Genomic DNA, 26,289 nt, shown 5'->3' with positions numbered 1-26,289 from the left:
AGGCTGATTTGTCTTGCATACCCTAAGTTTCACCTCACTTGAAAAGTGCTTGCTTAAAAAAAATCAGACATAAAAATACAAAAGTTCACAGCACACTACTACTGAAAAATTGCTGACTTTCTCATTTTTACCATACAATTATAAAATTAATCGCGCCCCTCAGGTTGAGAAACAATGATTAGTAAAAAGAACACGAGTACTTGTGGCACCTTAGAGGCTAACAAATTTATTAGAGCATAAGCTTTCATGGGCTACAGCCCACTTCATAGGATGCATAGAATGGAACACATAGTAAGAATATTTTTATATATATAAATAAATATATAATTTTCTTACTATGTGTTCCATACACACACACACACAAAGTGTGTGTGTGATATATTTTTTTTTGCGGATACAGACTAACACAGCTGCTACTCTGAAACCCATGATTAGTAATAATATAGAGCAGTATAAACAAGTTATTGTCTTTATGAAATTTTAGTTTGTACTGACTTCACTAGTGCTTTTCCTGTAGCTTGCTGTAAAACTAGACAACTAATTAGGCAAGTTGACATACCCCTGGAAGACTTCTGCATACCCCCAGAGGTATGTGTACCCTTGATTGAGAATCACTGCCCTAGAAGAAGGCACAGCCAAGAAGAGGAGGGAGGAAATGGAAGCATTTTAAAATGAAAAAGTTAATATCCAAGAAAATAAATGAAAAATATTCTATTTTATATGTCCTTGGAGGGTATGTCTTCAAAGTTTTAATTTACTCAAAATATTTTACCACCTACTGTGCATCACTATAGACATTTCAAAGAATTCAATATATTGCAGAAATCAGGCGTCTCTAAAGAAATGCTGACCCTAAGCAGAACCCTGTGTATGCTGGGTCCAAGTTCTGCAAAGATACCTAAAAAAAATTAAGGATGCTAATTAAACATCTGTTTATAGTGTAATTGGGTAGCTCAGTTTGAATTTTTACTACCAAAAACCAACATCAAAGATCTCATTAAATTAACAGTTAAGGCTGAAATGATCCTTTCATGCTCCCTGCTATGCAAATATATAGCAGCATCCAGTAAGACACTAATCACTCCCTGTTCAAAGAGTCAGACAATACCTATGTGTAACACTGACAGACCCCGGCCGTCGTCAGATGGGATTGAAGTTTGGGCCTCTGGAGTTTAAAGTGCATGAGCCTCTACTGCATGAGCTAAAAGCCAACTGGCTGTTAGCTAAGGCTGTAGAGCGAACTCATTTAACTCTTTCTAAGTAGTCTCGGTGCCACCAGACGGGACAGAACACCACACCCAGAAGGTGTGTGGGTTATATATGCACGATGGGGATGAGTTAATGATGCACTATCAGCCTTAAATTTGAATGTCCTGGATTTTGTCAAGGTAAAAAGGAATCCAGAAAATCTACTGGGGCCAAAACAACAACAACCCTCCCCCACCCCCTCCCCACACACACATATTCTCTCAGTCACTCATGAGCAAGATAGTGCAATATAAATTTTCACCCTGTGAGTTTGCAATGAGTGCAATACTCATAAGTAACAAAGTCACAAGTGAGTTATGTAAACTGAAATAAGTGCTGATACAAACCTTTATTCCGTATCATGTATCCTACACATAACACACATGGTTACAGAAAAGCAATTTAAGGCATTTTCTAGTGTTTAAAAATATATATAGGGACTGTTTTATATCCTCTGCCTGTCAAGCTAGATGCCTTAGTCCAAGTGTAGAGGGCGCAGGAGAGAGATGAAAGCACCTAAAAATAACCTCTTTTCTATACTTAAAATGTCACTTTTTTAGATTGACCTGTTTAATTCATGTGTGGCTTGAGTAATACAACTATTGCAAACACATACCAATAAAAACCTTTATAGCACACTAGACTATCAAGTACTCTCTCTGTGTCACATGGCTGTCATCGCCAATATTACACTACACACCCATTAGAAAAAACATCACTAAGTTACTAGTTTTTATTTGGGACAGAGGACTCCATGGTTTTTATTTGTTTAACACTAAAAAGAGATTCTGCATGGGACTGCTCTTATTGTAAGTAAGCTGTATTTTATCTGATTAAACTTGACCATGCTTGAGTATGGTTAACTTCAATTAAATGCAAAAAAAGGTTTGCTTCTGTTTTGGAAAAACAAGGTTCTTAGCAACTTATGAGAAGACCTTGTTACAAGCAAGTGCCACAATTCCAAAAAATTAAGCATGTTCTCTTATAGGGTATTTGCTGCTTTATAAAATTGGAGTGGTTTGAACTTCTAATCTTGTTAAATATTTCTTCCCTACTTGTCAGAATGGTGAGCGCTACTTTTCTTCATACCTTTATAAACAGAAAGGCATTTAGTAGAGGTCCATACAGGGTGATCTGAGAATCCGGGGAGACTTCTAGTTCCACATGTAGCTTATCAGGTGGAAGTTCCGAGGGGTCAATAGGAAGGCGAGTTGAGGCTGTGGGAGAGGAAATGATTCTATCGGCTGTCTTCTGTGATGGCCTTGGTACAGATAACATAGTTTCTTCCATTTCTGACACTTAGGAATAAACAAAAAGGTAAATCTTTTGAATTTACTTGTGAATTTCTACAAATGAACATGGATTAAGTTAGAACAGATTTGTAGTTTTCCAGTGTGGGTGGCTATCAGACAACTGGTATTTCTATAATGTATAATAAATACATTTCTCCAAGCAAACAATGAAAAAACAAGTAATTTTAACAGAGTATGAAATGTTTTATTCAACAGCTACTGTGCACAAGAGAGCCAATATCTTTAAGATAAATTATGGAAAAAAAATATTGTTTTTTATTCTTTTTCTACTGTAAATACTCAGTATTTAATTTTTAAATGGCCATTATTTGGTTACATGTCATGACGAGAAAACAGATTATATAGAAGATGTATCTCTTTCTTACCCAACAGATTTGTTCCCTGTGTCTATTCAGAATTTTGACTGACTTGTCAGAAAATAAAAATTTACTATTTTTTTTACTCCCATTAGCACTATAGTCCTAGTATAGCTCTAGACAAGTGACCTGGATTCTCTTCTCATGGAGGGACTTATCTCTAATCGTGGACTACTTAAACCCCTGCAGTCCTTTTTAAAACCTACCTTGGCCCAATCACATTAATTAAAATTACTTCTAAAAATCACCTTCCTGGCTCATCATTATGACACCATTCCACACTCAGAGACATTTCACTTGCTCTCACTTTACTACCATATCAATGACAAACTGCTTAACCTTACTTTTAAACCCATTTTACAACTTGCCCCTTCAGATTATCACTTTATCTTGGAGCTTATTGTATGCCCCTCAAACTAATAATTCCAATTTCCCCTGTCCGTTTACCTCCCCTTCTCCCACAAGCACCTTCGCAGTTTCATCCTTGCCAACACTTATGTATGAAATACCTTCCGTTAAATCAATCTGTAGCACTCCTAACCCATCCTCTTGGTTCACTTCTACTAGAACTATATATCTACAGTAAATTGCCAGCTGAAAATGGCAACACTGGTAGCCAGCACATTCCTGTTTCTAAACCTACTTCCATCTCTGTCTATAAAGGTACAATACTGTAAGAGCTGAATATTACAAAATTACCTAAAGAATAGAAAGACCGCTTGGAAAACCGACTACCGGGCAAAATTAATGTACCCCATAATACTGTCTTCCACACAACAAGAAATTTTTGGATTTGTGAAATGACTCATTTAGCAGAATTGCTCTATTTGTTAGGTAAAGGGCAAGGTTAGATTAACAAGTTTGGACAAGTCTAATGCATTGTTACCTGCTTTTCACTTAGAGAAATGATGCATCTTCTTAAAATTTGAAATTGAAAACCATGCTTTTGATGAAACTGATTCAACTCAAAGATTCAGGTTATCCCACTTGACAAGAATTGATAGTCTGTGTAACCCACAAGCTTAATACTGTAGCATTGGATTGTTTTTTTCCAGGGTAGGGGGAAAGTATCAATAGGGAGGAGACATGAATATTAAATAGATAGTCTGTCGATGCACATGTGCAGAGTAGGGCAATTCAGTTAGAAGGACCCAGAAACTTTCAGACTATGTGTGGGAGCTAACCGACATGGTCTGCATGCCCTGAAGCTGTATATGAAGTTTTCATTGTGGGCAACCCACCTGGCAGGTCATACTCTAGGTACCCTTGAGAGCTGAGCTATAGTGCAGGGCAGAAAGGTTATAAATATAAGAGTTACAGATGGTACAGTGGACACAGCACTGATTGATACAGAAGCAAGAGTTGTCTACTATGATGGGGGGGTCCCCAATCCCTGTACCACTTTGGATACAGGTCAGTACTATTCTAGCTTTATTTACTAGGGCAGCCCTCCAATAGGATAACGTTTGGTCCACCGAAATGTGTTTTATGGACCTAGAGGAAGGGCTTGGGATGTGGGGCGGGGAAGCATCTGTCACCAACAGAGCCTTACATTTGGCTATCAGCTAACTGCTCTAAACTGGGATTCTGTGTGAGAGAGAGAGAGAGAGAGAGAAATGGGGCAGCACTTAGTGAAATGAGGGTTTGTGCATTCTTGCCTGACTTATAAGTCTTGGCAGGACTTATGGGGAGAAGATGGTATCCTATAGAAAGAGAACCTTATCGAGATTCAGGAAATTGATATTTTATATGCTGATCCCAATCCCTGTACCACTTTGGATACAGGATGCAGACTTCTGTTTCAACAGCAACTGTGAGGATCACTCAGTTATTGAGCCAAGAGCTGGAATACTGTTAGCTATGGAGATCCTCAGGCTGTTTGTTTTGCTGATGGGGTTCTGAAATGTCTCAAACTCTGAAGAGTCCAGGTGACACACTGCATATTAGGGCCACACTATTAAGAAGAAATCACCTCAGAGAAGATCAGGGGGAAATGTGTTTTGATATGTGCACTGAAATACAGAAAAATCTTACGTTAAAACATCATATTTTAATGTTTGTAAGAGAAGCAAAAGGGGGAAGTTTGTAGATGGAACACCAGTAGATTTATTCTCCAATAGCTTTTGCTTAAAAATTATTCATAATATTGCAAACGCTATTTACAATGTGTTTTTTGTGCATTAAATGTTTGTTTTACTTTCTCTTTAAAAATTGACTGTGAATTATTAACATCCGTTTACCATGGTTTTACACACAATAGCCCTGAGATCTAACTCTGTGTAATGCTTTTTGACAAGTCCTGAAAAGATGGAACTCTACCCTGTGCTTAGCAAAGAGTTAAGCTGGAGTCCAGGAAGAAGGAGAATGTAAAGTTATTCAAAATATTGCCTGCCCATCACAATGGCCCCATTACATCTGCATGCTTTCAATTTCTTTGGTGCAAACTACGATTTTAAATCAAAATGACCATATTAAGTCGCAGCTTTTTTTGCAATCACTCTTAAAATACAACAGAAATGAAGTGACACTTACATGATTGTTTCAACTGTTCATCTGCCTTCTGTGGATAAATTGGATGCCAAGTGTAGTCAATTGTGAATGTAACACTTGGTACAGTCCAGCATTCAACCCATCCAGCCCTATCCAAAAGAAAGATATTTTTAAAGTACCCATTGTTCCATTTTTTCCTATTGCATACAAAAAGACAACAGAACTAATAATATTCTACTCCAAACACAAATATACAAGGAGCTAATATATATTCCATGAGGTAACAGAACTCACTCTTCTTGAGTAATATTCCTCCACTTGGGCTTGCCTGTTTTTTGACCACTTTGACATTCAGCCGAAATACAGGATTCAGGACTTATTTTATTAGGATGACAATCTTTCACCAACATAAAGAGAGAATATTTACTAGGATGGCAATCTGGTAGAAATAAATGAAGATCGACATCTTCTCCCTACAAATTAAATATTAACAATATTCATAACATGAACTCAAAGTACTATTTGTACGGTTCTATCCATCGGTATACCCACTTTATAGACAGATGAACTGCATGCAGCAAGGAGATGTAAGGTCCTGATTTTCAGAAGTGCTGAACACTCACAGCTCCCACTGATTTCAACTGGAATCAGAGGTGTTCAGAACTTCTGAAAAGAATCATGCTCCAAGTGACTTGCTCATGGCCATATAGCACATCCAGGAATAGAACACAGGAGTCATGATTTCTAGTCACGTTTTCTGATTTGCCCTCTAGAGCACACTGACACATTAATGTCCTTTTGATCACAAAACCTCAAAAATGTAATATTTAATTCAAGTCCCCAAAACCCTAGAATCTGAAGATTTCAAATTCTAATTACTACTACTACTACTAAAAATAATAATAATTCACACTTACATCACTGCTCATAAAAAGTTTCCAAGTATTTTTAAACATTAATCAAACTTCACAAGATTCATGTGAGGTGGTTAAGTATTATCTCTGTTCTGCCTATACAAACTAACATTCAGAGACATTTAAGAAACTTGATCGGGATCACTCAGAAAATTACTGGATGAGTCAAAGAAAGAATCCATGAATTTTAAATACAGTTCTCTATTAGACTATGTGCTTCCCAAAGATATTTTAACAAGATGCTTAACTTCTGGACACAATGAGACTACTCAAATGCTTAAAATTAAGTACACGCATAAATCTTCTCAGGATATGGGCATAAGGCCTAATCTTGCAAGCAGTATACCCATGAGTTTAGTTAATACCAAATAAAAAAACATTATCACTGAAAAATATTTGTTAAGATTCATCTTCATTTACATACTTGGATTTTTGGTATTCAAAAATTTTCATATCAGGAAAACAAGCTTTTATACAGAACAAGTTTTCAAGGAATACAGCCATAAATACAAAACACAATATCTGAAATCAAGGGAATAGGACAGCAAGATTATTTTGAGCTGGCTAAAGCAGTGCGGTTTCCCTTGGAGAAGAGCATCTTTCTGGGGACTGAAAGCATACAAAAGTTATGTCACTAAAATACTACATTTAATTTTCCGGGAAGAGGGAGTTACCTTCTAAGTGCCTTCCGATCACCAATATATAAAATAAACTTGCAGTCAGTGTCCTAAGATATATGTTAGTCTTAGATGGAAGTAGCTGGTCATTAGGGGCTATTAGTACCACCACAATTGTGTACTGTGGCCAATTTACTACAAAGTGTAAAATCAGTGGCAGCCATTGGGAATATCCCAGACCTTGGAGTCTGTGGTACACCTGAAATCCACAGGGGGTCATCAGGTCCTGCAGCACATGCAAGCAGCAATAAAGAGGAAGCATGGAACAGGGACTTCTGCAGGGCTGCTTCAGATCAACTGCATATGCTCCATGCTCTTCCAGACCCAGCAAAAAGTTGGAAGGTTTCTGAAATAGGTGAGGAGATTCCTGATGGTGGGATGTGAAGTAGAAGAGGGAAGGTTTCTGAGCTGTGAAGAAGGGAGTTTCTCAGACTGGTGTGGCGTATTTCTGAGCAAGTGGGGTTTAAATTGAAGGAAGATGAGGTTTTGACTCAGAATGATGGTGGATTGAGCAGAATTAAGTGGCAGGGGAGCACATGCATTAGTAGATGAAGTGGTGTGGGCAGAGGCAGAGGGAACTAGGAAGAAACAATAAAAGGGTGACAGTTGTATAAACACTGTTTTCCCACCTGCTCCTATCGAGTATCAGAGTTTTTCATTCCGAAGGGAAAGAGGCATCCCTTTTTCCTCTCACTTCCCCACCAGATTCTCTTTATCTCCACCCCCCAACCCACCCACCCCGATTTTCCATTTTGAAAATATAGTCAATCTGAAGAGGATGGGGGAAATTGCTATCTGCAACCCCAACTATTGTGTCACCAGTTAGAAGCAAGCTTCTGGATAGACCTTGTAAATGCTTAAGAGAAAAATATTGGATAGCACTATCTCAAAATCAGATTTAATACAGAACTTCGCAATAGCAGCATTTAAGAAAGATGAGAAATAAGACAAATTAACAAGGTACAGATTTTATGCAGTAAACTGTTAAGTTTTTTTCCCCTAACTCAACCAGCTAAAATTTAAGAGCCTCACATTTTAATTAGCTTAACTGGGGCAAAAGCATTACTTTCTTAGAACTGCTTTGTGGCAGGAATTAAAAATAAAATTAACAACAATTACCTCGTATAACTCTTAGTTAAGAGATTTCTAACAGGGTAGAAAAATATTATTTGAACCCTACAGAAACCAAAATGTTGCACAAAATCAGCTCTGGTCTCCAATGAATCCTTTTCTTAGTTTAATGAAGTTCTATCAGATTGTGCTGTAAAAATATTTACAAATACTTTATATAAGAGTAGGACAAGTTTAATCAGAAGACAAAAATTTTCAGGGGGCACATTTTCAGCACAGTATGTGTGGATTTAACCAAATTACTTCCATTAACATTAATGGACATGGACAGCTTAATCCCCCACCACTGATGAACCCTATACGTAGGGGAAAACACCCAAACATTTATATATTACATAATTTTTTAAAACTATGTTAAAAGAACATTAAGGTTGCAAAATCCAGCATTCAGAAGTTAAGAAATGTCAGAATTAAGGCTTCTTGTGCGATATTTATTCAGCCCTTTTGTGCACATGCATTATTACAGTCTTTAGTTACGTGATCATGCTATTTTTCACAAAAGAACACCTGCCTCATCCAATTTTTTTTTTTTTTTTAATATTCCACATTCAAAAGTATGACTTTACACTCTGTATAATGTTCAAACCCTGCACTGAATACAAAATTGTTAATTTCTTCACAGGGGTTTCTATGCTGCTCTCACTATGCTGCTTCAAAAACGTCAATGAATTTATCTTTGCAACACTCTGAGATTAGGACACATTCATATTTCTATAACTGAAGCACAGATTAATTCCAAAATTATCCATTCATTTTGCGTGCCCAACCTGAGACACCTATGGCCTGATTTTTCAGAGTACCTAGCATTATATAGCAAATATATTCAAAGTACAGCTCCAATCAATTTCAGTTGCAGTTGTAAGCGCTCAGCACATCTACGAATTTGGCAGCAGCTGTCTCACAATGAGCACCCAGGAAATGAGGCACAAACAATAGTGGCCAACTGTGAACACTTTGATTTAAATAACTTGCCCACCGTGTCAGAAGAACACGGTGACAAAGGCAGGGGTAGAATCAAATTCAACATTCAAATTCCAGTATATTCAACTGCCTTAATCAGAAGGCCACCCCTTGTCCTACAATCCCTGGGCTCATTTACCACATACTTTGTAGCTTCTGTAACAAATAAATCAAAAAAGGTCTTACAGACAACAGCTGCATTCACTACACTGCCCTGATTCACTGCCATAGCACCATCCATCCTATAAGCTGAAGGAGGCAGGGGCTTTGTTGAAAAAAATAAGTGATTGTGTACTTAAATAAGGTATCATGAATAAGGTACACACACAAGAAGGAAGCAAAATAAGTTTTCCTAGGCTTTGCCAAATTTGGATATATTTTCACAGGGAAGGCAAAAGGCACATCTCTGGCACAAGTACAACCTCCCAGCTAAATTTTAAGTTCATACGCCAAAGAATGGCAGTTCTACAGCTTCTCAGCAAAACTATTAAGGAAATTATTAACAAGGGCAAAACAATGCATCTTTTACCATGTTCCCTTTCGCAGAAATGGCTGAAGCATTTTGGCTGTAACTTTCCAAAACATTCAGCCTGAGGCAGACAACAGGCATAGAAAATTTCAGCCCCAACGATTAAAGTTTGACAAAGTTATAAGCGACTGTGAATCAGATCTTACAGGTAAGGTTACTTAGCACTTTTCATTATACACAGCACTATCAGCCCTACCTATTAGAACAAAACTGAATTAGCAATGGCCAATCCATAGGTAAGGTTGAAGTCAATGACGCATTATAAACCTCATTTTCAAATCCTAGCTACAATTTCCCCAAAAAGAAAGCAATCCCGCTGAATTTTCCAATGACAAGTGTCATCTGAGAGTAAAATTTTCTAGGAAGTTTGGAGAGGAAAGTGTGAAAGCATCAGAATATATGTTTTAAAGTTACATTTGTTAAAAATATCTGTTCTTTACTTTTCAAGAAGTCCTTAATATTTTGGGGCTCCCATCTCCAAAGTGGCTTGGTCTGCAAATTTTGTTTTGTTGGCCTTTGAAGAGTGGCTCCTTTGAGAAACCACTTTTTTAAGGGGGCAGGGTGGCGGTGTTGGAGAGTGGAAGAAGAAAAATTAACAAAGGATTAAAAATATATTAAATAGAAAGTACTTGTGATGGAATGTACTAACGCAGGCAAGGAAGGAGTTAACTATGGACTCATCAGAACAAAGGTATAAGAATAAGCAGTGGAAGAGAACATCTTTTCTTCCCCTTTCCTCTCAGTCAGGGAGGAAACAGGATTCTGAAAATCCCTTGCCCAAGCCTGGGACAAGGCCTAGACAAAGAAGCAAGAAGTTACTGGGCAACTGACTATCTTACACACGAAGAAATACTATGCTGTTTACAGTAGCAATTCAAGCATATAAAGTTTTACTTACCCTTAAAGAGAACCTAGTATTGCATGTGGTTGGAACAAAGTCAGTGAAAGGCAGAGAGAAAATAATGTTTAAAGTTTCCCCACAGGCTGCCAGATAAACTACAAGAAAAGAGAAAAATAAATTCAAATAAAAATCATTTTTAAATTAAATGCTTTTCTATTATAAGCAATACTAACAAGTCCTATCTATTTTAAGTTAGTGCTCCTTCATGGGAGTATCTCCCTGATTAGACAAGTTTTCTTGCAAATATATGGGTGAGAATTAAGAAACAGCTGTTACAGAATCCATACTATAAAGAAAATGGCAAGTTTAAACTATCACACGTGTGGAATAAACTGTGAACCCTAGCCTTTTTGGAAGCTTGTACTCTGCATTAGTGTGTCTAAAGAAAACCATTCCAGCTAGTGAAGCAAAATTATCCATCAAGAGTGAAATCACCATCAGAAAGATCCAAAATGTCACACCTAATGCCTTGTGGCTTTATGGTTTAATACACCATCAAACTCTTTCTGTTAATGCTTGAAAACGTGTGCCATGTCCTTCAGATAAGTATTGAATTTCCTTGTAATCAATCCATCCAGCGAGTTCTTGACTTTTTGCACTCAGTCTTCACTCCAGAGGATGTAAGGGAAATTCCCACACCTAAGCCCTTCTTTTTAAGTGACAAATCTGAAGAATTGTCCCAGATTGAGGTGTCAATAGAGGAGGTTGTAAAACAAATGTATAAATTAAACAATAAGTCACCAGGACCAGATGATACTCAAACAAGAGTTCTGAAGGAACTCGAATATGAAATTGCTAAACTACTAACAGTGGTATATAACCTATCATTTAAACCAGCTTCTGTACCAGGTGACTGGAGAATAGCTAATGTGACACCAATTTTTTTTTAAAAGGCTCAGAGACAATCCTGCAATTACAGGCCAGAAAGCCTAACTTTAGTACCAGGCAGATTGGTGTAACTATAGTAAACAGAATTATCAGACACATAGACGAACATGATTTGTTGGGGAAAAGTCAACACAGTTTTTATAAAGGGAAACCATGCCTCACCAAACTACAAGAATTCTTTGAGGGGGTCACACAAACATGTGGACAAGGGTGAGCCAGTAGATACAACATATCGTGTCTTTCAGAAAGCCTCTGACAAGGTCCCTCACCAAAGGCTCTTATGCAAACTAAGCAGACATGGGATAAAAGAGAAGGTTCTCACATGGATCAGTAACCAGTTAAAAGACAGGAAACAAAGGGTAAGAATAAATGGTCAGTTTTCAGAATTGAGAGACGTAAATAGTGGTATCCCCCAGGAATCTGTACTAGGAGCAGTGCAGTTCAACATATTCATAAATGGTCTGGGGAAAGGGATAAACAGTGAGGTGGCAAAATTTGTAGATAATACTAAATTACTCAAGATAGTTAAGTTCAAAGCAGACTGCGAAGAGTTACAAAGGGATCTCACAAAACTGGGTGACTGGGCAAAAAAACATCAGATGAAAATCAATATTGATAAATGCAAAGTAATGGGCACTGGAAAACATAATCCCAACTACACATACAAAATGATTGGGTCTAAATTAACTAACACTCAAGAAAGAGATCTTGGAGTCGTGTTTAGTTCTCTGAAAATATCCACAAGGTGCAGCGGCAGTCAAAAAAGCTAACTGTTTAGGAACCATTAGGAAAGGGATAGCTAATAAAGTAGCTACTCACCAATACTTCATGTTTCAGATACAGAAGGTAGTCCAGCACATGCTGAATAGAATCAAGAATAGAGGAGACCACCCCATTCAGCCTCGCCCAGATGGAAAATCTCTTCCATTTAGCAAGGTGAGTTGTCCTGGTTAATAGTTTACTACTATTCAGTAGTACTTCCTGGACCTCTCTAGGGCAGAACTCCTCCACTGCTGTTAACCATAAAGCCTCCAGGCCAACAGGAGAAGGGCCTGGAGACTTGGGGTGGAGGAGGCAGATATGAATCTCTGAAATTATGTCCGTATAAAACAGGAGTGTCAGTGGGGGACTGACTGAGAGATCCAAGAGCTGTGAAAACCAGTGCTGAGGGGGCCATGCCAGGGGAACCAATCTAAGATAGGACTTGTCCTGCTTGACCTTGCACAGAACTCTGAGGAGAAGACAGATGGAGGGGAAAAAACAGCAGATCAGCAGTAGAAAAGCATCAGTTGATGAACCCAGGCTGAGTCCTGCTCTGGAGCAGAACTAATGGTGTTTTGTGTTGTCTTTTATTGCAAAAAGATCCACTTGGGAAGTTCCCCAGAGCTGGAAAATGGATCTTGCTATGTCTGGGTGAAAGGACCACTTGTGGTGATTGATAAACAACTTCCTCAGGAGCTCTGGCAGCATATTCTGAGCCCCACGAGGTAGGCTGCTTTCAGAAATATAGAGATGTCGATGCAGAAGTCCCAGAGTAGTACTGCTCCCTGAGAGAGTAGTGAGGACCAGTATGTTTGTTTACATAAAGCATGGTGGTCATATTGTTGGTCAACACCAATATGCCGCTTCCCCCAATGCAAAGAAGGAACGCCATGCAAGCCAACTGGATAAACATCAGGGAGTTGCAAGCTATATGTAGACGGAGATCTTGGGGATGAAAGACACCTAGTGTCTACAGGGGTCCCAGGTGAGCCCCCCGACACAGGTCCGAGGCATCCATGACTAAGGTAAGAGATTGCTGAGGTAAGGCAAAAGGAACTCCCTTGCAGATATTGGATGGGGCTATCCACCAAACTAGGGAGGATAATATCTCTCTGTGGTACCTTCTTGGAGAATACACTTCTGCCAACCATTCCTGAAGGAGTCTAAAATGCAGTCTGGCTTACTGAAACACTTAATTGCATGCTGCCATGTGCCTCAGCAGCCTTAAACAGTTTCTCACCATGGTGAGAGATAAGCCTTTAAGTCCAGAATGAGGCTTTGCATTGCATGAAACCTTGCCTGTGGTAGTAAGGCCTTGGCCATTGTTGAGTCCAGAACCGCTCCAATACATTCTGTTTTCTGTACTGGAAACAGGACCAATTGGTCTGTGCTGATCAGTAGGCTGAATACATTAAGGTGGATGCTTATGGTGGACACCACTTATGAACTGGATCAACCTCTTATCAGGTAGTCGTCCAGGTAAGGAAAAACATCAACCCCTGACCTCCAGTGGGATGCTGCTACCATTGCCATAAACTTTGTAAAAAATACACAGGGCAGAGAAGAGAGACCAAAGGGGAACACTGAACTGATAATAACAATCACTGATGGTGATTCTCAGAAATTTTCGGTGCCTCTGGTGAATCACCATGTGAAAGTAGGCGTCTGTCAAGGTTCCTCCCCCACTCTGAACTCTAGGGTACAGATGTGGGGACCTGCATGAAAAGCTTACTTTTACCAGCTTAGGTTAAAACTTCCCCAAGGTACAAATTAATTTTATCCTTTGTCCTTGGAATATCCACTGCCACCACCAAACTCTAACTGGGTTTACTGGGAAACGTAGTTTGGACACGTCTTTCCCCCCAAAATCCTCCCAACGCTTGCACCCCACTTACTGGGAACGGTTTGGTAAAAATCCTCACCAATTTGCATAGGTGACCACAGACCCAAACCCTTGGATCTGAGAACTATGAAAAAGCATTCAGTTTTCTTACAAGAAGACTTTTAATAGAAGTAAAGAAATCCCCTCTGTAAAATCAGGATGGTAGATACCTTACAGGGTAATTAGATTCAAAACATAGAGAATCCCTCTAGGCAAAACCTTAAGTTACAGAAAAGACACACAGACAGAAATAGTCATTCTATTCAGCACAATTCTTTTCTCAGCCATTTAAAGAAATCATAATCTAACACATACCTAGCTAGATTACTTACTAAAAGTTTTAAGACTCCATTCCTGGTCTATCCCCGGCAAAAACAGAATATAGACAGACACAGACCCTTTGTTTCTCTCCCTCCTCCCAGCTTTTGAAAGTATCTTGTCTCCTCACTGGTCATTTTGGTCAGGTGCCAGCGAGGTTACCTTTAGCTTCTTAACCCTTTACAGGTGAGAGGATTTTTCCTCTGGCCAGGAGGGATTTTAAAGGGGTTTACCCTTCCCTTTATATTTATGACAGTGTCTAAGTCAACAGCAACATACTAGTCCCTGGATCCAGGGAAGGAATAATGGAAGCTAGAATGACCATCTGGAATTTCAGTTTTTTCAAGAACTTAAGTGCCTTAGATCTAAAATAGGCCTGAGACCCCATTTTGCCTTTGGAATAAGGAAGTATTGGGAGTAAAATCCCTTTTCCCTGAACAAAGGAGAGATCTCTCCTACACCTCCTACCAGAAGGAGCAATTGTATCACTTGCAGTAACATTGCCTTGTGAGAAAGGTCCCTGAAGAGTGTTGGGGTGGGGAGGCGGTCAAAATAAATTGGAACACGTATCACACTTCCACCATGCGAAAAACCCATAGAGCTGTTGTGATGTGGGCCCAAGCACAATGGTTTTGTGACAGGCAGTTTCCAAAAATGGGAAAAGAAAAAGATGGCACTTTCAGAACTAGTATTCTGTTCTAGACGTGCCCATCAAAATGAGCTCTTGGCAGATGCTGTCCACTTTGATGAACCGGCAGATACAAAAGCACAGGGTGGTGGTTGCTGTTTTTTTAACATCTGCTCCTTTTCCTTGACTGACCTTGGACTCGAGGGATAAACTCCTGAAAACACTGGGACTGAGAACAGAACACCTTCCACTTCACCGTCCAGGGATTTCAGGGTTGGACTAGAATATTTGAAACTGTGCAGAGTCATCCATCTTTTCTGATAAGAGTGATGGCCCATCAAAAGGGAGGTTCTGGATTGCCTACTGCACCTCTGGAGGGAGGCCAGAAGAGTGTAACCAGGACAAATGCCTCATCGTGATAGCAGAAGTGCTGCAAACGGCACAATCTGCCACATGCAGACCCACCTGCAGAGCCATTCTAGGGACCAACTTGCCTTAATTAAAGCCTGGAACTCTTTTTTTTAACCTTATCTGAGAGCTTATCTTTGAACTGTGAAAGTGTCTCCCACATGATGAAACTGTAGTGCCACAGCAAAGCGTGCTGGTTTGCAATGCACAGCTGTAATCCACCTGTGGAATAAAGCTTCTTCCCAGATAAATCCAGCTTCTTGTCCTCTATTTTTTTGAGGTTGATGCCGGTGTCCTGTCTACCTTTTTCATTGGCCACTGCCACTTCAAGGGGAGCCCAAGAGTGATGATTATATCGGTGCTCGAACCTCAGAACCTCCTCTCCACTTTTTCTAAGTTGGAGGCAGAGAAACTGGTGCCTGTCAGAGGACCTGGTAGGTTCTAAGACAGCACCATGAATAAAGCGAGCTAATCTAGCTGGAGCTGCAGCTGTCAACATGCCCATCATCTTGTGGGATTTTTCCTGGACTTCCTCTGGGTGAACGTCCAGGGTCATAGCCATCCTCCCCAACAACTCCTGAAGAGTCTTAAAATCATCACAAAATGGAGAAATTGGCTCTGCCACAACTGTCTCATCAGGAGTTGAGAAAAAGGATGTCAACGGTAACAAAAGCTAGTCCAGATGCTGATTCTTTTGTGGCTACTTGTGACAGTGATTCTGAATATTTTCTGTGCCAGGCTCGGGACAGATGCTAGAGCGTTTGCAGGGCTGATGATCCTGAGAACCAGTAGATGGAGCTAGCTGAGCAGGGATGCTCTCTATTGAGGAGGAAATCCCAACAGGTTCCTAAAGGGCCACTAGTACAGCCCCAGTCCCCAACTGTGTGTAGCCCAAGAGTTCCTTCTACAAGCCCCTTGCTGGTGCTGAGGCTGAAATCAGGGAAAGAAGGTGACATACTCCCGACGACGGGACCGGCTAGGGTGGGACACATGGGAATCCCACTTCCGAGTCTGCTGAAGAAGAAACCTCTTCTTGTGATCATGGCGGGGGCTGTACCTGTCAGTACCAGTGAAGAATGATCAGACTCTGATGAAGGGGACGCGGGAAGATCATCTGAGGCTTTCCCCTAAATGGCACCACCTTAATTGGTACCCTGATGGTCAAATCAGACTGAATTACCCTGTGCAGAGGTGAAGGTGCTGACACTGGGACCTTGGGCGCCAGTGCCGGGAGAGTCTCTTGAACTGCCAGTGATGGCAGCACTGAGAGGTTTAATAACTCTCTTGCAGCCTCTAATGCTTCAGGAATAGTTGGCACTGGGAAGAAACTCTGCAGTACCAGGGTGCAAAGAGATGCTGATGAAGGTGCTTCTGGAGCTGGTCTTGACGGGCCTGTACTAGGATTTGGTACTAGGTACTAGGATTTGGAGTCAACAAACTCCCCTGTTTACAGGTGTGCTCTGGAGAGTTCCTCCTCTTTGACCAACCTCCTGAGTCTTTAGAAGAGCTTGATCTCTTTGTCTCTTTCAACAGTGCTAGTACAAACTCCTATTTCTGAGGCCTCTTCTTCGGTATTGGCAATGCCAATCTGCCTTTCAGCACCAGTAGCACCAAAGGTGCTGGATCAAGATAGTTAGCTCAGATGGAAGATGCAGCACCGATTCCAGCAACAGATATTTCAACCTAGCTGCCCTGTCTTTTTGAGAGCATGGCTTGAAACCCTTACAAATGTCACATTTGCAGCTCACGTGAGGCTTCCCACAAACACTTAGAGCAGCTGGGATGTGGGTCACTATTAGGTATTGCTTTACCACAAGAGTGGCAGGGCTTGAAACCCAGAGAGTGAGGCATACCTCAGATACTAGGGCCAGTATCGAGGCTGGCTGTCAGATACTTTTTTGAAATTAAGCCAACCAACCACTAAACTACGCTAACTATACTATGGGTACTATTTACAGGTTTGAATGAAGACTTGCAGAAGCAAGGACAGAGAGCTACAACAACTGTCACGAGCGGTAGGAAGGAACTGAGGGGACTTGGGGGTGGCTCAGACCTTTATGCCTGCACATGGTGCTCTAAGCAGCAGAGGGCACTTGTGCTGCCCCAGCAGGTAGCGCTGAGGGGAAACATTCTGACAACTGTGCAATGGCACACACAGACACCTACAATTGAATGGACACGTGCAATCACCCAAAGAAGACCTGCTGTATTTGAGGGTGTGAGAGGTTTTTCCAGTAGTGAGCATGTGAAAAACCTTATATTTCTTGGCAAACAATGTACCTAGTGAAGAGGTTTTTATTACCTCCCAAAAGATCGCCTACACATCACAGAAAACAGGTATTGTGATTTTTTTTTAAATGTTTTAACAAAATTTCTTCAGAAAAATCATTCTTACCGTTTTCCTGCTGTTTGGTGGAACAGTCAATCCAGTTGTGTTGATTTGCTGCCCAAATCATTTCAAATTGATGAAACATTACTTTAAAATTCCATATATAGGGAACAAACGAGAAAATATCAGGAGCACTATCACTGGACCAGTCTTGAATCAAATCTAAAATTATATAAAATAAAAAGGACAAATTATTAGCAATGTATCAGGTGAAACTAAATACTTTGGAGAAGTCCTTTAAAAAGTAGTTGGACCAGATCTTTGGCTGTAGATCATTGTAGCTCTACTGGCTTCAGGGAACTATGCCAATTTACACCAGCTGAGAACTGAACTACTAAATTTCAGCAATCCTTTACCTTTCTGGTCAAAGGAGAGTTACCTTAGTCTATTAAAATGATGAATCAATGATGTACAAGTTTTATTTGTGTAAAATAAAAATTAAAATGAAATCTAATTGTTTACAGATATCCAAACACTAAAATCATATTCATGCATAAATGTAAATGCAATTAGTAATTAACTGCAATAACGGTATAGGATAATACAAGAAGTATGATTTTGAACCCTGACTTACTGAGCATTAAGCTCAAAGTTTCAGATAAAGTTAAGTGTACCTATTACATGACAGAACAGCAAGTACATAACATTACAAATTTTAAAAAAATCAACAGAAAGACAAAAACAGGAATCTAAAGGACATCATTAAAAATATCAAAGTTAATTTAGTTTCTGATTATTCAGTGTTTTAAATTTCTTCTTTAATTTACTAGAAGAAAAAATTTTTAACTAGTTGTCATGATTTTGTTTATCAGTCCCAATTCTGTTTTAACTATGAAAGAATTACATCAGGACCCCAATCCCTCAGAGAGTTTACAGGCAACCAGAAATGCAGGACTGGAGAGTGCCTGTGAATCACTGGCTTTCCATTACAGTACTGTATCTAAATTACAGTCAAAATCCTGGGGAGGAGATTATTTTCTGACAAGCCTGGTCAGCCACATGGAGATCAAGATAACCCGTAAAGCTGAAGTTAGTCAGCCAAAAAATTTCTGCATACACCAGATTAACTGGTCAACTTGTCTCTTAGATCAGCAATATTAAACTAAGAAATATCTCAAAAGTTATAATCAACACAAATCAATATATTTTGTGTTGTTTGTCAAAAAAAATTATTCTTCACTGTGACTAGTCAACCATAAAAAAAACATAAATTAACACCTGATTAAAGGAAATAAAACATTTGGATTTTTAGCACCTCAAGTTTATTCACCATTTTAGACAAACATAACCACGTTTGTAAGGCCATCTGCTCTTGCATTAAAACAACTTCATCAGCCCCTCTAAAATGGTTTGGAAAACAACAAGACAAAGAAAAAACATGTGCCAGACATACTTATGTTCCACAAATTAAATATTTAGATACTAATGTAATAAGGAAGTTACCTGCAAAGAAGTTTTTTTGAGCAAAGATAAAGTGATAGGTTGCTTTATAAACCTCAACTTCACACTGCCATGTCTGTGGCATGTTCCATATCCGGGGATAGTTGGCATTAATATGAAACTGTGAACAAAACACTAAAGCATCAGTATGCGCTTCAAACATGACAATGTGTGAACAATGCTGAGATGAAGGGTCAACCACATACACTTTGGTGAATAATTAAAACCATTTTCCTGCTGGGATGAACAGAAGGCCTCTCCAGTTTTTTAATAATTTAATCTCTTTCTCTGTGCCTGAAGGTCAGTTGACACTTTATTCATTTGTTTGAAAACTTCTACTATGAATTTCTCATATTATACCACAGATTCGCCATCTGCTGTTGCAGCAGTTACGCTGAGCACTTTATAATCTAATTTAATCTTTCATAGCAAGATTCCACCTTCCTCAGCCTACTACAAAATATCATCTAAACAAACAATTTTTAAGCCAAATCATCTATGTACTGTGGCTATTAAGTGCCTACTTTTACTTGTCATTCAGGGAAAGGAAGCATTTTCAAAACTAGTGCATATGCATTTCAGTAGAAGTTAACTGGAATTCAATTGCTGAATTTCATGAAGTACTAAATGCACAAATTAAAAAGCTAATCCATCATAAAATGTATTTGTCATACTTAAGTAATTTAGTTCTAAGTATTTAAAATACTTCACAGTATACTAGTTAATGTACAATCGTATATTTTGCAGGAGAAATGTCTTAACAATGCAAGTCTGAGCAACACTCTACTATTAAATCTTTGCTGAGCACCCAGAAGAGACAGTTTATAAATTATATTATGCCTATAAACTAGGTGAGATTAGCAAACTCAAGCCTTCACAGACTGGGGCCTAAATCAATGTTTAACTTTACACACTTAAGTAGCTCTTCAGACTTCAGTGGGATTACTCAACATGCATAAAATTACTTGTGCATAATTCTTTGGAGGATTGAGGTCTTGTAAAGTATATACAAATGCCCCAATCATTGCACTGTTTTCTATACTTGCACAACATTTATACCAGGCATATAAAAATGATTTATATTAAACCAAATGTCCATCAGAGACAACTGCACCTCTGTGCTTAACAATGCTTTGTTACTGTAGACTTACAGCTAACATTTCTGCTTCTAGAAGAGTTCGGTACTGCATACTGCTGGTGGCATCAACGTGTAAAAGCTGTCCTTTAATTGCAGGGGAATAGCCTAGCAGACAGAACAAATAATGTTTACATCATGGCTTCTCTTGTCATAGAATATCAGGGTTGGAAGGGACCTCAGGAGGTCATCTAGTCCAACCCCCAATCTTGTGTGACAAGATTATTTCTGAATTACAGTAAAGAAGCAAGAGTTAAACAGAAATTCAAATACTTTATAAATAAACAACATGAGGTGCAAAACACATCGTGAAGAGAATCAATAGTATGAGGCTCCAGTTCAGTCCTTTACTAGTTGGATGACAAAGGCTTAAGATAATGCAGTTGAGGAATCTGGCTGGTCCAGAAAAGGCTTCTCTGGGGCTCTGGAGACCAGGTTTCAATTTGCAACTCTGTTGCAGCCTATGTGTGAAACCTTGGGCAACTCACTTAGCTTCTCTGTATCTAGTTATCCATCTGTAAAAGGGGGATAGCAGTACTTCCTCACAGAGGTGTTTGTGAGGATACAAACATTAAAGATTGCTCAGATACTATGGTGATAGGGATCATATATATGTACAATAGACAAAAGAGACAGTGAGAGATAGGAAAGGCAATGATCAACTTCAAAAGGAAGCTGCATCTACTACTCCTTATATACAGGGTAAAGATAAGACACACAAGCAAAAGCAAGTAAAGAAAACTTCAGCATATTTAATATAGGACTTCAACACTTACCGACAGGGGAGGGCAACAGAAGAGCCCGAATCCCGGTCTCCCTTCACCCCCATCTTTATCTTTATCTTGACTTTACATGGTATTTCTATGACTAAGTTAATATTTCATCAATGTATTACCCATTATGTTTCTAAAGATTTGTTATGGTAATCATATTGACAAATAGGATCTGCTTTTGTACAGATACAATTTATGTAATATGCTAAAGTATTAATAAAATTAGATAAAATAAGAGCTTTGTTTTCAGTAACTAGGGAGAAGTTACTGCAATGTCTTATTGATATCAATTAGGGCTTCACAAGAGTTAAATCTGTATTTTTAAAGTGCTTTGAGATCCTGTAATGAAAGGCACTATGAAAGTATAAGTTGTTATTGCTCCTTTACAGAGAAATGTAGGTCCTTTGTAGCCATAAGGGGAAAACAGCTTACTATATCCACAATCCTATGAATAAACAACTGTTTTCTCCTGTGCACAATCTTAAGAATGTAAAATAAACCGCCTCATCAACTTACCATTTTCACTGACTGTCATGGGAATATTTATTTCCAAATACGAGCCTGCTCCAACGTTTACATGTACAGCATTGGTTTCCTAAGGAGGGGAGAAAAAGTTTAAACGTTATTTCTCCCCCCATCTTCAGCCAGTGTATGTCATGCCTCTGGCCATCATTATTCATGGTTAAATTGTCAGGATTAAAAAAGAAGGATCTAACTGACTAGGATATGTCCTTAATGTTTAAAAAAAAAAGAGAGAGAAATCATGATACTGAGAATAAGTTAACATTAACAACCAGAAGATCCTTGGCTGAAAGAGAAACTGGTGAGGATGAAAGAAGATTATATTTCCCTTTCTCTTCTCCCGCCCCCCAAAAATACCATGTTTAAATATCTCTAGATACCACCTGACAAATGAAAATATGCACAAACAAAAAGCCAGACAACCTAATCGCAGGAGCTTGTAAGATTCAGAGGTATCTTAAGAATTTATTTCTTACCACCTTGCCATTATTTACCCTGTTTTTGGTAAAAAGCAAATCAATAGTGGCATCTGCAATGATATTCATCCGCAACTCAAAAGCAAGGATCTGTCTTGGCTTGCCAGGCTGTGCAATTTCTGAGACTTTCATAACCTGGTAATCTGGCGGGAAAAAAAATTTCCACAAACAGTCCCTAGAAAACAAGAAGAGAAATATAGTTACTCCGATGGAAAGAAACTATTTGTCTCATCTACAAATTTCTTTGCCACCTGTCTGTGTAATTGAATTAGATCCTTGGAAAGCCAACAGGTAAGGAAAGTGAAGGAAAAAAATAACATTTGCATAAAGCTGCAAGATACTGAAATCTTCAAACCTAAATCAATGAAGAGACTTTCGCCTCATTAGTGAAATCAAACTCAAAATAAATTAGATATTCAAACTGCTAGGAAATAAACTTTTGCAGGGATGGTTGTGGTGGAGAGACATGTTATGAGGGGATGACAGGGAGGAGTAACATCATAATCCCAAAAAGCAAATACAAGTACGTTACATTCTTTCTTCCATTTCATCTTCCCACCACAATATACTGTAATTGTCTTGTTTTGGAGATTAGGATGAGAGAGATGACAAGGTCACTTTTTGATTGTGTATAATTTATAGAAGCACAGAAACTATAACAACAAATTGTCTATGAAATTAGAATGTGTGGATTGGAACGTAGTCTGAATTTCTGCAATTTGAACCAAATATATAGCCACAAGAAAGGAAACTGAGAGGATGATAAAAGCATAGATAGCCTGATATATGTGGTTCACATAAGGAGTCCATCAGTGAACTAACGTCAAATTCCACAGAACTGTTTTAAAACTGTAACCACATATGAAATACTTTCTTGGATAAAATAAAAGTACTTGAATGAGAATGGTCTTTTTACAGCGCACTCAAGACCTGACTGCTGTAGTAGCTGAGAAATTATCATTTTTTCAGAATTACCCTATGCAGAGTCATTAATGCCAACCTGAAGAAGTGAAGGGTTCTTGAAATGGACTTCAGAGGTTAAAAGTTGGATTTTTAAAAGCACTTAAGTGAATTAGGGCAGCAAATCCCATTGACTTTCATTATGCTTCTAAACAACGCAGTACTTTTGAAAACTCCACCCTAATTTTTCTTTAAAATCAGCAATGAAAAAGTTATGCCCAAGATATAAAACATAAAAACATAAGAAAGGTCATACTGTGTCAGACCATAGGTCCATCTAGCCCAGTATCCTGTCTTCTGACAGTGGCCAATGCCAGGTGCCCCAGCAGGAATGAACAGAACAGGTAATCATCAAGTGATCCAGCCCCTGTCGCCCATTCCCAGCTTCTGGCAAACAGAGGCTAGGACCATCATCCCTGCCCATCCTGGCTAACAGTCATTGATGGACCTATCCTCCATGAACTTATTTCTTTTTTGAACCCTGTTATAGTCTTGGCCTTCACAACATCCTCTGGCAAGGAGTTTCACAGGTTGACTGTGCATTGTGTGAAAAAATACTTCATTTTGTTTGTTTTAAATCTGCTGCCTATTAATTTTATTTGGTGACCCCTAGTTCTTGTGTTATGAGAAGGAGTAAACAACACTTCCTTATTTATTTTCTCCATACCAGTCATGATTTTATAGACCTCTACCATTTCCCCCATTACTCATATTTTTTCCCAAGCTGAAAAGTCCCAGTCTTATTAATCCTTCCTCATATGGCAGACGCTCCATACCCCTAGGAATTTTTGTTGCCTTTTTCTGAACCTTTTTCAATTCCAATATATATTTTTTTAGATGGGGCAACCACATCTGTACGCAGTATTCAAGATGTGGGTGTACCATGGATTTAAATAGAGGCAATATGATATTTTCTATCCCTTTCTTAATGATTCCCAACATTCTGTTTGCTTTTTTGACTGCCGCTGCACATGGAGTGGATGTTTTCAGAGAACTATCCACAATGACTCCAAGATCTCTTTCTTGAATGGCAACAGCTAATTTAGATCCCATCATTTTATACATACAGTTGGGAGTATGTTTTCCAATGGGCATTACTTTGGATTTATCAGCATTGAATTTCACCTGCCATTTTGTTGCCCAGTCACCAAGTTTTGAGAGATCCTTTTTGTAGCTCTTCACAGTCTGCCTGGGACTTAACTATCTTGAGTAGTTTTGCATCATCTGCAAATTTTGCCACCTCACTGTTTATCCCTTTTTCCATATTATTTATGAATATGTTCAATAGGACTGCTCCCAGTACAGACCCCTGGGGGACACCACTATTTATCTCTCTTCATTCTGAAAACTGACCATTTATTCCTACCCTTTGTTTCCTATCTTTTAACCAGTTACCAGTCCATGAGAGGTCCTTCCTCCTTATCCCATGACTGCTCACTTTGCTTAAGAAACTTTGGTGAGGGACCTTTTCGAAGGCTTTTTCCCCGCGACAGTGATGTTAAATTTAATTATATTGTGGTCACTATTACCAAGTGCTCCAGCTATATTCACCTCCTGGACCTGATCCTGTGCTCCACTTAGGACTAAATCAAGAATTGCCTCTCCTCTTGTGGGTTCAAGGACTAGCTGCTTCATTTAAGGTGTCAAGAAACTTTACTTCCGTCCTGAGGGGATATGTACCCAGTCAATATGGGGATAGTTGAAATGCCCCATTTTTATTGAGTTTTTTATTTTAATAGCCTTTCTAATCTCCCTGAGCATTTCACAGTCACTATCACCATCCTGGTCAGATGGTCGGTAATATATCCCTCCTGCTATCTTATTATTTGAGCATGGAATTACTATCCATAGAGATTCTATGGCACAGTTTGGTTCATTTAAAATTTTTACTTCATTTGATTCTATGCTTTCTTTCACATATAGTGCCACTCCCACACCAGCACGACCTGTTCTATCCTTCCGATATATTTTATACCCTGGTTTTACTGTGTCCCATTGATTATCCTCATTTCACCAAGTTTCCGTAATGCCTATTATATCAATATCCTCATTTAATACAAGGCACTCCAGTTCACCAATCTTATTATTTAGACTTCTAGCATTGGTATATAAGCACTTTAAACACTTGTCACTTTTTAGCTGTCTCCCATTATATGATGTAATTGAATGAGACTTTTTTTCATTTGACTGTTTCTCATCAAATCCTACCTGTATTTTATCATCTTCCATCCTCTGCTCCTTACATACCTTGAAAAGACCCACCACTTTGGATCCTTTACCTGACCAAAGAGTATGTAACTCACCTCAACAACCATGCCTCCATCACTGAGCAAGTTAAAATATGAACACAGGTTTCAGAGTAGTAACCGTGTTAGTCTGTATCCGCAAAAAGAAAAGGAGTACTTGTGGCACTTTAGAGACTAACAAATTTATGCTCAAATAAATTTGTTAGTCTCTAAGGTGCCACAAGTACTCCTTTTCTTTCTAAAATATGAAGTGTGCTTTAAGAGAGCAAATATTCTCGGTGATACTAAAAATTAGAGGTTTCATGTTCCCAGCAATGCAGCATGCTGTACATAGAAGTTCTTTCCTTTAGGTACTTCAAGATATTGTTTACTATCTATACTCCTTACGATCTGCACAGTCTCACACTCCTATTAGGTAGTCATCACAACCATTTCACAATTGAGTAAATGGCATACATCCAAAAGGAATATCAAATATGTGATTCTTCTCAACATTTTTTTCTTAAATGGCCAGATTGTCACCTTTATGCAACTTGTACCTTACTCTGTAAACAGTCCCACTGACTTCAGTGGAATTACTCTCAGAGTAAAGTGCTATCCAAAGTAAGGAATGGTGGTAGAATCTAGGCTTGTAATGTAAGGCAAAAGGCCAAACCTGTAAGTATTTGTTGGGATTCCATCAAGCATTTGCCTGTTCCCACCCATAATCCTAATTTACAGAACAATCTTTTCCTCTTTATTAATTCCCTACCCTAATCTGAAGGGAAACATTCAGGAAGAGTTAGTTTACAATATCCCTTAGCTCCAAGTCTCCCCCAAAAAATCATTACAGTTTTATTACATACAGAAAATGGCACAACTGTGGAGGGTTTTTTTTTTAATGACTTGGGTAAATTTACTACAGATACAGAAATTTGACAGCATCAGAACTACATTCATTATA

General features: G+C 38.8%; 1 protein-coding gene across 1 annotated transcript in view; it reads right to left on the bottom strand.

Moving 5' to 3' along the window:
- The window catches only part of BLTP1 (bridge-like lipid transfer protein family member 1), a 245,540-nt gene that overhangs the window by 151,256 nt on the left and 67,995 nt on the right, over positions 1-26,289 (bottom strand). The window contains exons 12-20 of the mRNA XM_084626089.1: positions 22,159-22,315; positions 21,659-21,737; positions 20,386-20,477; positions 19,238-19,355; positions 17,801-17,956; positions 10,517-10,614; positions 5,702-5,880; positions 5,450-5,556; positions 2,338-2,546 (exon numbers count right to left, since the gene is read on the bottom strand). Of these exons, the coding sequence (XP_084482215.1) occupies positions 2,338-2,546; positions 5,450-5,556; positions 5,702-5,880; positions 10,517-10,614; positions 17,801-17,956; positions 19,238-19,355; positions 20,386-20,477; positions 21,659-21,737; positions 22,159-22,315 (1,195 nt within the window). The remainder of the gene's footprint in view (positions 1-2,337; positions 2,547-5,449; positions 5,557-5,701; positions 5,881-10,516; positions 10,615-17,800; positions 17,957-19,237; positions 19,356-20,385; positions 20,478-21,658; positions 21,738-22,158; positions 22,316-26,289) is intronic.

This window comes from Lepidochelys olivacea, assembly GCF_965140295.1.
Source record: "Lepidochelys olivacea isolate rLepOli2 genome assembly, chromosome: 4".
Classification (NCBI taxonomy): Eukaryota; Metazoa; Chordata; order Testudines; family Cheloniidae; genus Lepidochelys; species Lepidochelys olivacea.
The sequence above is the reverse complement of the archived record's forward strand: the minus strand, read 5'-3'. Positions and strand labels throughout refer to the sequence as shown.